Source organism: Carassius auratus, chromosome 9 (assembly GCF_003368295.1).
Source record: "Carassius auratus strain Wakin chromosome 9, ASM336829v1, whole genome shotgun sequence".
NCBI lineage: Eukaryota > Metazoa > Chordata > Actinopteri > Cypriniformes > Cyprinidae > Carassius > Carassius auratus.
The window spans coordinates 24,916,931-24,933,201 of NC_039251.1; the positions used below are offsets into that span (position 1 = coordinate 24,916,931).

Genomic DNA, 16,271 nt, shown 5'->3' on the forward strand with positions numbered 1-16,271 from the left:
TAGTCTCTTTCTCTCTCCTGATGACTTATTCTGCCAAATACTTTCTCTTATTCAGTCTATAACCACTTTACTGGTTAAATTGTCTTAAATTATGTATGTTATGTTAAGTATGTTATGCGAAAGTGGAAAATTCTCCATAAAACTTACATTTTCTAAGAAACACATTTTAGTTTCACAAGATTGTACATGAGCCTTATAAGATCAAATTAAACTGCCAACACTGTTAAAGATATAACTGTTCTAAATTATTGAGTTTGAGATGTTAATAAACAAATTTAATAATATAAATACAAATTATTACCGTATAATTTCACTGATAAGAGTTAATAAAATATCTAAAATAAATGAATGAATAAATCATAGAACTGCAACATTATTTGTGTTTTGGGGTCTCTTTGCTCCAGAAAAAAAAGTTCATGCATGAAGATGCAAATAGAGTGGCAGCATTTTACAGCTGCTCATTTTCAAACAAGTTGTTTTCCTTTAGAATATCTTTGATATAATAATTTATCATAAAATTATGTCAAATAATCATTTTGCTAATGGGAATTACTTTACAGGCAGCTCAGTCCTCCCTCCCTCCCTCTCTCTCTCCCTCTCTCTCTCTCCTTCCTCTGTTCATCAGCATGTGATGGAGTTACAGCTCATTACTTTCCATCTGGATGCTGCTCGGAGCACCTTTAATGAAGAGAGCCGCGTCTCTCCAAACTTTACAAGACCCCTGACCGTCCAACACGCACCTCCCCAGCGGAACAAAGTCGTTTTAAAAGTAACTTTCCCGAAAATAGCTACACAAGCAAGCCAGGGCATCCAAACAGACCTTTACACAGCCAAAGCATGAAGCTCCAGTGCTTCTCCCTTCTTATTTGTGCTTTACTCATTGGCGAGTGCTGCGGGTCTCGTCTGGACCGCTGGGTCCGAACTGGACTTCAGTACGTGAAGCTCAACCTGTGCCGGAGGGTCTCTCTGCCGGAGAGCGAGTGCAGGAAGCTGTCCCACCTGCACCTGAGCGGGGTGGTCGTGTACGTGACCGAGTCCGGCTCGGGGAAAGTGCTGGCGATCCTGCCGGACTCATACTCGAGCGGCGCGCTGCAGTCCAAACAGAGCGGCTTCTCCGCGGACGCGAGCGCGGAAGATGAGCGCAGGGCGAACGAGGAGCTGTACCCCGGCGCGAGCGCGCATGACGCCGCGCTGCTGCTGGACCCCAGCCCCGGCGAGAGCTTCGGACACCCGGTGGTGCTGTTCTACGTGGACTTCAACACAACCAAGAAGAAATGTGCTCATATGGACGGCATTTACCTGGGTAAGTGGACTTGATCTGTCCAACCGGAGATTTAAAATCATCAGTCTTAACGAGAGAACAGAAATTTTACTTGAGTAAATAAAAGCTTGTGGCAATCGCTACACGTTACTGAACCCAATAAAGCAGGCTAACCCATTTATTATAATGTTCCTATTTGCAGCGTATTTTTACTCTCGTATAGTCCAATGGAAAAAAAAAAAGTTTCAAAAGAGCTGATTTATTTTATTTTATTTGTTCTGTCACGAACATATCTGTAATCAAACTGTTATTAGACAGCTCTCCTCATGTGACTTTTTACACCCGCCATGTAAAAGTCTTCATATTAATTTATAGCTGTTTAGACCCTTCAAACCAAAAGTAGCATGGCTATTAATTTGTTACCAGTGTGATTAAATGTAAAGTGTAAAATGTGAAGTGTAAATTACCATGGTTAAAAGGATGTTACTCATATTAGCTATCGGGACCACTTACTAATTATAATGACATTTTATGTAATTACTACACTAATTATCATAATAATGTGCATTTACAGCACCGAAAAATGTCACAAAATAATTATAAGTAACATAAATTTCACTGTAACAAGAAGACTATAATGCATAATATTTATTCATTCAAAATTTAAAACTTTTACAGGGAATAGCAGAAAAGTCCTGCAAAATGGTGTACACAAAACTGACATATACATTATAGACGACTCTAAGATGTCTGGTATAAAATGTCAATTGATGAACATGGAATTATAACACAATATTGCTTTATAAAAAGCCAGATGTCTTCTTTAACACTTAAAAAGTTAAGCAAAGGTCATTTGCCCTGAGACATGAAGCTGTGTGTGAGGTGTGTGAATGAGTCTGATGTCTGCACAAGCATCTGCTCTTGGGAGCAGTCAGACCACGGACCCCCTGCAGGGAAAGTGGAGGGCAGACACACGACTGAGCCGAGATTCATGCATTCACAATAAGAACGGTCAATAATTCATTCCTGACTGAGAGTTCAGTCCTTAACACGGGGTTCAGCTGTGCCCCAGTCCACAAGTCAAACCCTCACCTTTGAACTAAACTTGATTTGCATCATCACTGATGAATGAGACTATAAAAGTTGTGATGATAAAGTTGATTCTACTATATTTTCTGTTTTAGGGCATAAACTGTTATTGAAGCAAGCATCAGATTGTCTTAAAGTGTCGCAATGACAGCTGATGTACTAACAACATCCAGAAGAAAGTCATTTAATATCTTGACCAGACTATTTGACTATGATTTCATATGGGCTGCAGCTGCGGATGAAAATGTATGCTGGTAAAGAATCGAGATATCCGTATCCAATTAATTGTGTGAAATTCCCATCTACTGAGATGCCTTCATCTGGTGAATATTTGAAGGCAACTTTGATGTGTCTTTCTCCTTCATTGGCTAGGATATCCCAACATCCTGTGTGGGATTAGACTACTTCTGGAAAAATAAAAAGAGTACATTTATTTACAAATGTTATTTTAAAATTCACATTATTACTAAATTTCAAAAATTTTAAATAACTTTTCCATTTGAATATATATCAAAATGTTTTTCCCTCCGTGATCCAAAGCTGAATTTTCAGCATCTTTACCCTCCAGTCTTCAGTGTCACATGATCCTTCAAAAATCACTTTAATTTGATAGTTTGTTGCTGAAGAAACATTTGTTGTTATTATTATCAATGTTGACAACTCTTGTGCTGCTTAATATTTTTTTGTGAAAACCGTGATTATTTGTATTTTCAGGATTCTTTGATGAATCTGCCTTGGGGACGTGGTAATTATGTAAATATATTTAAATAATCTCTCATTGCAAGACAGTTCTTCAAGGCTAATGCGCATATGTCGGGCCTCAAGCCTTCCTCAAATCAAATTGTTTCAAGAAATATTCTTAGTAACTGGAGACAAAATGAAGCTCAGGAAGGGCAATAATGAGCAGACACATTAGAAATGGTAAACAAAAATGCTCTGGTTTACACTCGAGCTCAAGGCAGAAGGGTTTGTGTGACTCAGATCCAAATCTGGAACCATTTTCAAGTCTCGCTGTGTCCAAACCTGACCATCTCATCTGAAGATGCGGTGAGAATCAGAGACCGGAATGAAAGCTGGGTCTAGTTCTGGCCACATTTAAAATCATCCCAATCTTCTCTCTGAATGGGCCTCAGATACAACTGACCACAGAGAGAGACTCTGTAGGGCTACTGATGCTGTCTTACCCCACATTACCAAATCATGGCCAGCCAAGGAAACCTTTCATTGTAAGAACCAATTTTAGTTGTTAAGGTAAATGGATTTATAATGGCTTGTGATTACACCTCCTGCGCTGCTGTCTAATTCAGGCTTCCTCTGTGTGAAACTGATTGACAAAAATGACTTGGCGTCAGTAGCCCTGCTGCAGTCTTGTCTAAAGTGTAGCATGTGCCTGAAAGGATAGTTTGCAGTTTTATGGCAGATTACTAAAGGAATGCAAGCTGTTTTGCCCAGCCTGATGCTATGCCTGTTTAAAAGTCATTATTACTGCTTTTCCTGAAAGGATAGTTTCTCTTTGTCACATTCTCAGGGTAGAAATTAGCATTGCAGGCAGGTCTAACTTATTAAAGCCAGGTGGATGATCACAAGACAACGGCAGAGCAATAAACCCAAGACAAATGACAGCAAAGGTTCTCATTTATCTAGGTCATAAACATTGGGCAAATATTGACACTGGTATGTTCGTGAATAATCACCAAGCAATAAACCCAAAACATTGCTCTTCATAATGGATTGTTGCTTGGATTCTTTATTGGCATCTGTGGTTCCAACATGCATGGAACATTTTTATTGCACAGAGAGTTATTAAAATGTTCTTCACACTAATAAAAAGTGGTTCTTTTAGGAACTGTTCACTAAAAGGTTCTTGTGGAATCCAAAAGTGTGTTTTAACAGCACCAAAACCTTCATTTTTAAGAGTGCAAGCGACTATTAGCAGATTGTACATTAACTGTTTCATGCAACATGTATACAGGGGAGGAGTGCTTGACGATGGCTGTGAAGACACGCTGCCAGAACCAGCTGAAGCGGAGGAGGAGTCGCAGCGACCGTATGGCGAGCCGAGTGAGAACCCGCAGGAGCACCACAGGCCGAACCGGCCGAGCGGAGCACAGCAGCGGCCTCTGTGAGATTCACTTTCTCCCTCTGGTAGTGGGAGTGAAAGACAGCAACCGAACCCAACGCCTGCACTGTGTGGGTGAGTCAATGAATAGTAGAGTTCAACAGGTTTCATCATCTCTGAAAGGTCAGTGACAAACTCCTAGGAAGAGAAAGAAGCACAAATTACAATTATAAAACAATCAACAAGTTATTTGAATTCTGAATCAGGAATCTGGCTTTTTATTATTTTTTTTGTATGTAATTTTATCTGTTTTTACAAAACCCACAATTTTGCTAATTTTAACCATATGCCTCCGCTCCAAATACATGTCATCCAAACATTTCTGGTTAAGCATTTCTAATTGCGACTTTTTAAAAATGTTTTATTTGCTGTCACAGAGCCAGGTATGAATTCTTGGAATACTTATTTTAGAGAGGTATTCATTCAGCATTTACAGTGGACAAATCACACAGTTCTTTGTGTTTAAGTCATGTAGGAATTACTGCAAGTATGAGGGAAAAAAAAGTTCACATCCATGTAGAATCAGAGAGCTCTGCTTATACTACCTAACAGCTGCAAAACCCTGAAAATGGCTGTCAAATGTAGTTAAGTAGTTCTTTCATAATATTTAAAAATCGTATAACTGACTACTGCTAATGTTATAATAATGCAAAGACATTATGAAAATAAACAAAACAACATAAATAGTTATTCAACTCTGTGCTATAGCTACGTTAAACTATTTAATGTTACAATTACATTTATCCATTTAGCAGACACTTTTATCCAAAGAGTCTTACAGTGAATTCTAGCTATATATATATATATATATATATATATATATATATATATATATATATATATATATATATATATATATATATATATATATATATATATATATATTTGACCAGTATCTGTGTTCCCTGGGAATTGAACCCATGACCTTTTGCGCTGCTAATGCAATGCTCTGCCACTGAGCCACAGGAACCATTTAAGCTAAATAAACTATACATTTACTAAGACATATGCATAACAGCCACTACTTTTTAAATTTATTATGGATTCATTATGATGTTAATTGTGTTGCCACAAAAGTGCATTAATCTGAGTCCAAGGATGGGAACAGCTCCTAGTAGAATGTCGGAGTTATCTAATAATTGCACCATGCCTTGAATTCAGCATAAAGGGATGGTCACAGGGGTATTCCAACGTGAAATGTACAAAAATGGACAAAGACTTTCAGAATTCACTTTCAAACTACAAAGATTTATGTTGGTCAAAGTGGCAAATTCACATTAACCCGTTGCAATGATTCCCAGTCAAGCAGATTCCTACAGAAAATGTAAATTCTAACTAGGAAGATTTGCTGAAGAAAGAGTTTATATTTAGAATGAACCATATCATGTTTGGATCTGAAGTAATGTGGTAATGTGGTTGTTGCTGTAGATCACCCAGACTTTGCCAGATGCCCGCAGCCTTTGCCGCTGACCAGTCCCAGCACACCCATCTCCAGCTGTGAGCTCAATAAAAACACCCGCCGGTGCCATCAGCAACGCCTGGCCACACACCTGTCCTGCCGCCTCTACCAGACCTGTGATCATGCTGTTCTCCTGTCAGGTACAAAACACCGGCTCAAAGAACTCATTTGTATGATCTGACCCGTATGAAATGCTGGATGAATACTTGGACTCATCAGCTGTCTCAGGTATGCCGCTCCTACATAACCTTTAACCTGTGCACGTGCAGGTGGCTGGCAGGAGCAGATAACATACCAACAACATGCAAAGAACCTGCAGCTCTTCGACCAGATGCTGAGGAACAACGGCTTCCATAAGGACCACATAAAGACATTCTTTGCTGGGAATGGACAGGTAGCAGGTCAGAGGACATTTCAAGTCTTTTAAGCTTTTAATTTACCCTAATGCTTTATATTCAGATGTTCACAAATTGTCTTTATTTCCACAGTTAAAGAGGCCGAGGGCATGTATCCAGCCACAGAGAAAGAAGTGATCAGGAATCACATTTCCTACATCTGCCGGAAGCAGCACTGTGTGGATTCTCTGGTTCTGTACCTGAACAGCCCCACACGCAACGACGGCACCATGCTGCTCTGGGACCGCAATAACAACGGCATTGTGAGTGTGTGCATCTGGTGTGTAGTGTGACACGTTTAAACTCTTAGTTTGGTGGAAACCATGAACACAATTAAAACATGTAAATAAAGCATTAAAAAATGACAAATATAAAAATTATAATATATAAAATTAAGGAAAAACACACTTTGTATGAGGAAACAAACTGTTGAAAAAGGTTTAAAAATGAAAGGTGAAATCACACCGCTTTACGGCCTCTATCATTACTTTCATAATCTCAGACACCATGGCAGGTCAGTTTTAAAAGGTGTTTACATTACCAAAAATTGATTCCTCTATGGAGGGGGGTGCAAAAAAAGTATTTTTACTTCTGGAACCCAGCTGTTGTGCTCTGTAGTGGTTGAAAACCGCTCGTTTTGGAAATATCTGAGTTCAGTGGATTTTGTAACAGGATTATATTTTCACAGTCAGGCCTTCGGTGTTATTCTGAAAGTGCTGAAGTAGATTTGTTATAAATGTGGGGGTTCCTGGAACCACAGAGAGGTCAGATGAATAAAAAGAGTTTAGGAATTCCTTATCTTCCCGTAAATGAATCCAACGTGTTTCCTCAAGACCACCACTTCAAAGCGCCCACTAACCAAAGGATAAAAGTATTACACTATGGAAGCTGACTCTCATCTGTTCATTTGGTTTCATGGAATCTGCAGACACTTTGCAATTTGGTGGTTCTTGTCTTATGAGTGCATGGAGTATTTTTAGTGCAGTTAATGAGAGCGCCACCTGTTCAGCAAACATCCAAGAGGGGATGCTTTGTCAAAACCTATTCCCTTAATGCACATGGGCAACCCAGACCAGACTCCTCACTTAACAAGAAACACGAGAGAGATAAGATCAAATTTCATAGAGAAATCCAGCACAATCTTAAGCCCTCAATCTTATTAAGAAACTCACAATAGACCAGCCATCCACCTCTTTCATCTATCAGTAATACAATCATTCCAGAAACTGGGCACACATTCAATGATATTGCTTTTATAAAGTACACTCCTGATGAACCACCAAAATCCCACAATCCTTTGCAAAAGGTGGTCAGTAATCCCAGCCATATGTTTAGAGTGTGGCAAACAGAAGGGAGCAGACTGCGCAGTAAAGCTCACCCTTCCATGACAATAGGGACAGACTCTCTAGGGACAAAGGCAACAACCTGATCCCCAGACAGGGATGTAGTGACAAAGAGGGGCTTGAGAGACAAGGACCACACAGGATCAGGGCCACCAGACGCTCGGCTTCCCACAGGAAAGCTGCTCATTTCTTCTTCGAGAAGAAAGAGTACGGCTAACTGTTCATTTCAATAACTGCCACGAGTCTGAATGCCACGACAAATTAATGTCCGCTCTCCTTTTGAAGTGCCTTAAAATAGACCACAGTCATTTAAGTGAAACAGTGCCCTGCATGAATGAATTATAAGTGCATTGGATGCAATTAAAATATAAACTAGAACAAAATTATTTTATAGTGATGAGATAAAAACTGAAAATGAGAGGGGGGGGGGGGGGGGGGGTTCTTAATGATAAAAATGTATTTTTATTATAATATTTTTCTATTATAAATTAATAATAATATTACAGTTATATAAATATTACAAATTAATTCTGTTCTTTTGAACCTTCTAATCATCAAATAATTCTAAGAAAATTACTAAAAACATCAAGCATAACTGCTTTCAACATTGACAATATTAACAATTCTTGAATAAGTATTCAACAGAAACTGTTTTTACTGTGCTGTTGATCAAATAAAAACAATTGAAAAAAAAATAAAAGAATTCTCACACATGTTAAACTTTTGAACAATAAATAGTCTATAATTGCTGTTTTATAAAAGCATTTTCCACTCAAGTCCTTGCACTGCTTTTATCTCATGTTGTGAAATCACTGTAATGTCCAGACTTATATACAATAAATGGCATTTTAAGGCAGAATCTATCAAACTTTTCATTTTATATGCTAGGAAAGCTCTATAGGATGGATTAATGGTATATATTATGTTTCTCCAGGCAGATCTGAAGGAGCGTTACTCTGTGGGTGAACTGTTGGCGGATCTGGCTGGGTGCAGGGCCAGCCGGGTGCTGCTCTTTGTGGAGCAGAGCTACAGTGGAGTCCTCAGCAAGAGACTGACGGGATCTCTCAAACACGTCAATGTGGTGCTGCTGAACGGCCTGCCCTGGGTGCACACAGCCGAGTTCTGGGCCTCTCTGCACCCATCCGAGTGCCTCATAGACCACCTCAGTAAGGTGAGACTTTTCAAGTCTTTATGAATCTGGGCTGTTCAGATCACTTTTTTTTTTTTTGATTGTACAAAACAACAAAACAAAGAAGTGCACAACCATTTGTGTCTCGTGTGAGGCTTCCAGTGTCAGCTGCTTCCAGTTATATTAGCTGTACAATCATGTATCAATTCTTATAATTATAAACACACTTTGCACTTTGTTCATCTTCTAGTTATTTATTTACAGGAGCTAATGAATGATACGTCTCATACATTCACAAAAAAGAAAAGAAAAGAAGCAAACTTGTTTATGTGATTCAATGATTCTAAATGCTTAAAGGGACAGTTCACCCAAAAATGAAAACTCTGTCATCATTTACTCACTCTATGTATTCAGTAACACTTTTGAATATTTAGTAACACTTTACAATAAGGTTTCATTTGTTAACATTAGTTAACTACATTTGTTAACATGAAATAACAATGGAAAACAATTCTAAAGCATTTATTAATTTTCCATTCAAATCAAGATGTGTCTTTCAACAGTTTAAAGGGATAGATCAACCTTCAGTTGCTGGTCCACATTGACTTTCATAGTATGGGGGAAAAGACTATGTAAGTCATTGGGGACCAGCAACTGAAGGTGAACTATCTCTTCAATAGACCTGAGCCAACATGAACTAACAATGAACAGCTGTATTAACAAACAAAAATTAATATAGTAAAAATGAAATGTTAATTTTTACTTAAGTTAACCAATGGGCCCTTAATGTTAAGTGTAACTGAATATCCCAGCTGCTCTTTTCTTTGTAAATTGAAAGAGGACAGAGGCAAGTTCCACTTTTATGACCTACATACATCATAAACACAGACAATATGACTCACGGTCTTTATTCTGCTAAGTCTTTTTATAATGACAGCTTTGTCTGTGGAACAGGACCGAATCCAAAGTCAGTTTTGACTAAAAATGGTCACAAAATCAAATGTCGAGTCACAGTGTCATTTTGGTAGCCAATACAACCTTTACATTTCAGATCTTCTGTGAAATAATTTACATTTCTGTCTGTTTTCTACATAAAGCTATCTTCTGACTTAAAGGCTTTAAACGCTTTCCTTCTTTGCTTAATGCAACAGCAGAGTTCTGCGATGCCCCGACTGGCTGATGCTGCTCTGGGACTGATGAACGTGACTCTGGCCGGTGCCCCGTGCAACTCCACCCCTCCTCTCACCGAAGCCGAAATGAGGAAGGAGTACATGGGCTGCCAGAACCTCCCCACGGCTCTGTGGTACCAAAAACGGCCCAAGACCAACAACAGCAGGAATTGAGCAAACTGACCGCTTCCAGGACATTCAGAAGGAAAAGAGCCAACTCGACTGTTCCCAATACGTAATCCGGACACTCCAGTGGAGGACTTCCATGAGAACCAAGTACCAATGAGTAGTCCTAGAAGTATGACTTTGTATAATGCACAAATCCATGACCAGCTCTTTCCTTTCACAAAAAATAAATAAAATACCCCTGTGTGTGCGCACTAATATTCACCCGGTGATGCACACAGACCGTGACAAGCTGTTGAGGAACGGAGACTGCATAATGTGTGCTTAAGAGATCGACAGAAGAGGCGGTAATGCAGGACAGAGAGAGAGAAAACGTCTGACATGTCCTCACTTTGAACCTCATTTCCCCTGCTTGCCGCTCTGTAGAAGGCGTCCCGTGGGGAGCGTCCCATGCAAACTTCTCCTCTCTCTGCCTGCCGTGGGGGTTCAGCGCAGGGGCATCCGCGCTCCTTTTCCAGAGTGCTCCTCCGTGGGTCATCGCACAGGGCGCGCCTGGAACTGAACAATGGTGACAAGGCCACTCTGAAACACACCTCACACTCACTTGAACATTTCAGGACAAATCTACTTGTCCCTCCTTCAGCTCAGTAAGGGACAGGGCGGTCCGGCATGATTTAGTAATGAGAAATGTTCCCTCACCACGTCTGGACCCTAGCAGACACTGGGCTCTGCAAGCATGTATTTAAGTCAGACCTCTTATTCCACACTGTACTAACCACTCTGTCCGCAGTATTCGCTTATCTCCGCAAACATTTAATCGCCAGCCGCCGATAATGTTGACAGTGACGAGAAGGTATTTCAGGCCCCACGCCAGCTCCTGTGGGAATTCATGCACATTCTTCAGAAATTACAAACAGTAGGATGATATTTTTCTGCAGTGCATCTACTTGTTTAGAAATATACGCTCTTGTTCAAATGTTTGGGGTTAGTATGATTTTTTTTTTTAAATAATCAAGTCTCTAATGTTCAGCAAGGCTGCATTTATTTGATCAAAACAGTAAATATTCTTACAATTAAAAATTACGTTTCTATTTTTTTAATATTTGAATCCTTTCAAAAATGGATTTTTATCCTTCAGAAATCATATTTGCTGGTTTGGTGCAAACGTTTATTATTATTTATTTTTATCAATATTTTTCTGAAAACCGTGGTGCATTTTTTTTTTTCAGAATTCTCTGATGAATAGAAAGTAGAACATTTAACAGAAAAGAACAGCATTTATGTGAAACAGAAATCTTTTAAACATTATAAACATCTTTACCGTCACTTCAGATCATTTTAATGTGTCCATGCCTAATAAAAGTATTACTGTATTAAAAAAAAAAAAAAACCTACTGACCCCAAACTTTTAAACATTCACATGGGCTCCCAGCAGTTCATACTTTTCTTATAGTATTGATGTGAGTGGGCCAAAGCCCCATCAAACCTCAGTGCATTGTAGCCAATCTTTAACTCTAAGCCTAAACCATTAAAGATAAATATCCGTTTTGGTATAGTTCAGAAATGTGTTATCCTGTAAATATTTCTGTCATGTTCTACTTAATGAATGGATTTTAATGTCAGTTGTGTTAAAGGATTATACATGTCATTGTTTGTGTTAAACCATAGACGGAGTGAAAAGATGTAAATACTCTAAATAAATTAACTTTTGTACATAGTCAGAGTTGCATTAATTTATGGACTTTATTTTTTTTTATTAAGTATTTGACCAACTTGTGCACATTTAAAAAAAAAAAGGTACAAAACACCTAACATTTCCATGAAAGGCAGCATCTGTTCTTCATAAAGCACATTATCATTTTAAGAATATCCAAAGCCTACAGATGTTCTTCCCCCTAATATTCCTGAATGTTCCTGTTGTTCATGTCAAGTCCCTTTAATATCCATCAGTTAATCTTTTAAAATGAATTCAATTCCTTGTTCAATTAAGCAAATTCAAAAATACAAAATTGTTTAAAATCAAACTAGAAATCAAAGACCTAGAAAAAAAAGAATATATATCAAACACCTCTCAAGTTCAGCATGTCATTAATATTAAAATAATGGTTTAAATGTATACGAGTATTTTCTATGTTCCGATCTCAAATTATAAATGTGGAGGTGGAGGACAGATGTGATAGATTTATTGTGAAGGGGGATAATAGTTAATGTGGTTTGGTGAAGCATTCACACTTTGCTGAAAATGTTTAGCTCAGCATAAAGAGGTCTGATGGTTTTTTGAAATTGGGATCCCTAAATTTAACAGTGTACATGTTAACATACTTCAATTGAAATACTATATCAGTGTTTTACAAATTCATGTTACTGAAATGTAATAATAAAGATAACATCAAAGAAAACCTAATGCACTTGGAAAGTACATGTAATTCATTAGATTTACTGTGTACTTTGGTAAATACAGAGTAACATGAACACTGCAATATATAATGTGACTAAAATGTTTGTGCCGGTATTATAATGAAAGAAACATGACCCTTAGCAAGTGAACATGTTATCTACAATTCCCATCTGTATTGAGGTACTGAGATTCATCCACATCTCCTCAGTTTACAGTGATGGACACAGATGTAAACAAAAGTGTTACATGTAAGAAAAAGAAAAAGAAAACAATGTAACAGAAGTGTTCATGTACACGCAATAAAAGTCAATGGGAACCACTGGTTGCCAACACTCAAAATCAAAGCACAGAAGAAAAAAAGTCAAAAAATTTTGGAATAAAATGAGGGTAATGAGTAAATGAGGACAATTTTCATTTTAGGGTGAGCTAACCCTGACACCCTTCCCTGAGAAACACTCTTCGTAGTTTATTACTTTTGTGCAGTCTGGTGCCCCCGTGTCTGAGATGAACTCTTTTACCATTATCCTGATTGATTTCCCCCATCACCATTCATCATCATCGTGGCTCCTGCGGCTGTTCATCTGTAGAGGCCTCTGACTCTGGGGTCTGCTGCTGTTTTAACCACATGGCTGCGTACAGTCCCCCCATGGCCAGCAGCTCCTCATGCCTACAGACAGAGAGCAGTCAGACACAACATACTGTAAGCAGACAGAGCACTTGCTCAAAAGTGTACAAGAGAAATTGCAACTCAAGGAGGTTTCAGTTTTCTATTTTTCTTTGAAAACTGAGTTTTAACCTTAAACACTGTCTAAATTTTAGAATTTATTTATTTTATTTTATTTTTTTACATGTACTGTACATTTAAAATAGGAGATTTGCTAGACTATAACCTAGACTGAAAACAGCTGCCCAAGGCACTGCCAAAGTGGACTGGCTAATCTTAAAGGGACTTCAGAGCATTTCAGCTTCACAGGGGGTCGGAGAAGCCAAATGAAGGCTTCCTTCTGGTTCCAGAAATCACTGAAGGGTGACGAGACTCTCAGGACCATCTCTATTCCTTTCCTTTCCTTTTCTCAGATTGCTAAAACAGAGTTAGGAGGGTCGGACTAGGGTCAAGTTTGTGGAAGCATCAATTACTTAGAAGTATGACATCAAAAGTTAAGCAGACGCAGTGGGGCATTGAGCTCTGGGAACGAGAGTGTAGAGATTCGTAATGGAAGATCACACTAGAAGATTCATTCTGTAGCAGCTGGAAAAGTGGATTATTACCTGTAAAAATTGATAAAATGGCCAGTGTTTACCCTACATCTTTTGGTCAATAAATATCCATGAGTTTTTCAGTTGTTTATCCTAACTGGACAATATTTACAATATTCCACTTAAAAAAGATATATTATTTGAAGTCTGAATATTTTAAGATGAGCACAACTAGGCTGATGAAAAATTATGGTCATTAAGAAAATTCCAGATTACCAGTTGTTGGTCCTTACTGTATTTAATCTTTTTTTAATTAATTTTAAAATATTGCACTTAAAAACATTTATTATATCTGATTATATTTAATTAGAAAAATTAATAGTCACTAAGAAATTTTCATGAGTTCTCCCATTTTTTGTTGTTGTTGTTCTTACTCGATATGGATTCTTAAAAAATCTTCAACATATTGGGTCACACTTTATTTTAAGGTCCAATTCTCACTATTAACTAACCATTAACTATGACTTTTGCCTCAATTAACTCCTAATTTGCTGTTTATTAATAGTTTATAAAGTAGTTGTTAAGTTTAGGGTATTGGGTAGGATTATGGATGTCAAGCATTATACGTACTTTAAAAGCACTAATAAACAGCCAATAATAGGCATGCTACTAAGCAACTAGTTATTAGTGAGAATTGGACCCTATACTAAAGTGTTATCATATATTGTACTTGAAACATATTTTATTATATATAAAAAGAAAAAAACAAAAAAAAAAACATTTTAGCTATATATACACTCCCCTCTAAAAGTATTGGAACAGTGATGCCAATTCTTTAATTTTTGCTGTAGACGAAAAATATTTGGTTTGACATCAAAAGATGAATATTACACAAGAGATCAAGAGTTCAGCTTTTATTTCCAGGTATTCACATCTGGATCTGATAAACACAACACACCTTTTGTTTGAACCAAGCCATTGTTATTGTGTCCAAAAGTACTGGAACAGATTGACTTAAACTAGATTAAAGTGAATAAAACTTAATATTTAGTTGCAAATCCTTTGCTTGCAATAACTGCATCAAGCCTGTGACCCACTGACTTCACCAAACTTGTGCATTCTTCTTTTGTGATGCTTTTCCAGACTTTCACCACAGCCTCTTTCAGGTTTGGGGGGTTCCTCCCTTCAGTCTCTCCTTTAGCAGGTAAAATTTATACTCTATTTACGTTTGGAGATGGACTTGGCCAGTCTAAAGCCTCTTTCCCCTGATGGGCTCCTTTGTTTTTGGGCACTACGTTTTGGGTAATTATCTTGGTGCATGATGAAGGATCAGATTGGTTGCATCTTTCTGTAAATTGGAAGACAAAACTATTTCAGTAGAGTTCATTTTGCTGCTGCCGTCATGTGTTACAACATCAGTTAAGATGAACGCCCAAGCCATGACATTACCTCCACTTTGTTTTAGATGAGGTTGTATGTTTGGGATCATGAATGGATCCTTTTTTCCCTCCAAACTTTAGCCTTTCAATCACTTTGGTAAAGGTTAGGCTTTGTCCCATCAGTCCATAAAACTCTGCCCAGAATTTCTGAGGCTCATTTGGTTTGCACCTTCAGGTGTAACCTCTGTAAGTTAATCTCTGTAATGAAGTCTCTGTGGACAGTAGATTGTGATTCCCTCACTCCTGCACTCTGGAGATTGTTGTTGATGTCAATAACAGTTATTTTGGGGTCTTTCTTTACACAATGTTTCTGTCGTCAACTGCTGTGGTCTTCCTTGGTCTACCAGTTCACGGTCTGTTACTTAGTACACCAGTGGTTTCTATCTTTCTTAGATAACATTGGCCCTTGTGCAACGGCTCTGACTGATTCTCCATGTTTTCTGAGCTTCATAATTGTGCTTTTTTTCCACCCATAGATGCCCTATGCCCTTTAATAAATCACCGGAGAATGCGAGCTAAAATGTAGATGAGTCCAACAAGATTTAGATGCAATGAAAGGTCATCTTTCAATTCTTATGAACAATATTTTAAGATGTTGTACTCAACATATTTTAGTTTGGCATTATAGTTTGGGAAAATTTCAACAAGTGAATGTGTTCAAGTTTATGTCACAGTAACACTAATAAAGTAAAAATAAATGACTCATTAGAATGAGATCATCTGCGGCATCAGGCCTCGTCGGCATCACAATTCAATGTTCATTCCTCACAGCACGTCTTCTTAAAAAAAATGAAAAGTAACAGAGAATAACTTGAATCTCTATGTGTTTATCAGATCCAGATGAAAATACCTGGAAATAAAAGCTGAAATGTTGCTCTCTTGTCTGATATTCATCTAGTCTCATATTCATCATGTCAAACCCAAATGTTTTCAGTCAACAGCAAAAATAAAAGAATTGGCCCTATATATATATATATATATATATATATATATATATATATTAGTGGTGGGCCGTTATCAGCGTTAACGCGAGACTCTTATCGGGCGATAAAAAAAAATATTGCCGTTAATCTATTCTCAAAGTTGGGTTGGGAGCTGGGTCTATACGAAGCAAGCTATGATGACTTTCACCTTGATATTTTATATA

The 16,271-nt window shown here is 37.9% G+C and overlaps 2 protein-coding genes across 6 annotated transcripts in view; one reads left to right on the forward strand and one right to left on the reverse strand.

Annotated features, from left to right (window-relative positions):
- Positions 1 to 638: 638 nt before the first annotated feature.
- On the forward strand, positions 639 to 11,807 carry LOC113108870 (uncharacterized). 2 transcript variants are annotated; one of them, XM_026272238.1, is made up of 7 exons: positions 639 to 1,303; positions 4,323 to 4,544; positions 5,898 to 6,068; positions 6,198 to 6,329; positions 6,417 to 6,586; positions 8,601 to 8,837; positions 9,947 to 11,807. In XM_026272238.1, the coding sequence occupies exons 1-7, from the start codon at positions 838 to 840 to the stop codon at positions 10,136 to 10,138; spliced, it is 1,590 nt and encodes a 529-aa protein (XP_026128023.1). In that variant the 5' UTR covers positions 639 to 837; the 3' UTR covers positions 10,139 to 11,807. The 2 variants fall into 2 exon arrangements, with proteins under 2 accessions (XP_026128023.1, XP_026128024.1); XM_026272239.1 differs by having other exon boundaries at positions 9,950 to 11,807.
- Positions 4,473 to 16,271, reverse strand: part of abcb6b (ATP binding cassette subfamily B member 6 (LAN blood group) b) — a 38,065-nt gene continuing 26,266 nt past the window's right edge. For 2 of the 4 annotated variants that reach the window (XM_026272237.1, XM_026272234.1), the window contains exon 18: positions 11,815 to 13,155. In XM_026272237.1, coding sequence (XP_026128022.1) covers positions 13,044 to 13,155 — 112 coding nt within the window. In that variant the 3' untranslated portion in view covers positions 11,815 to 13,043. Of the gene's footprint in view, positions 4,608 to 10,838; positions 10,968 to 11,814; positions 13,156 to 16,271 lie in introns of those variants that run through there. The other 2 variants (XM_026272235.1, XM_026272236.1) reach the window with 2 other exon arrangements.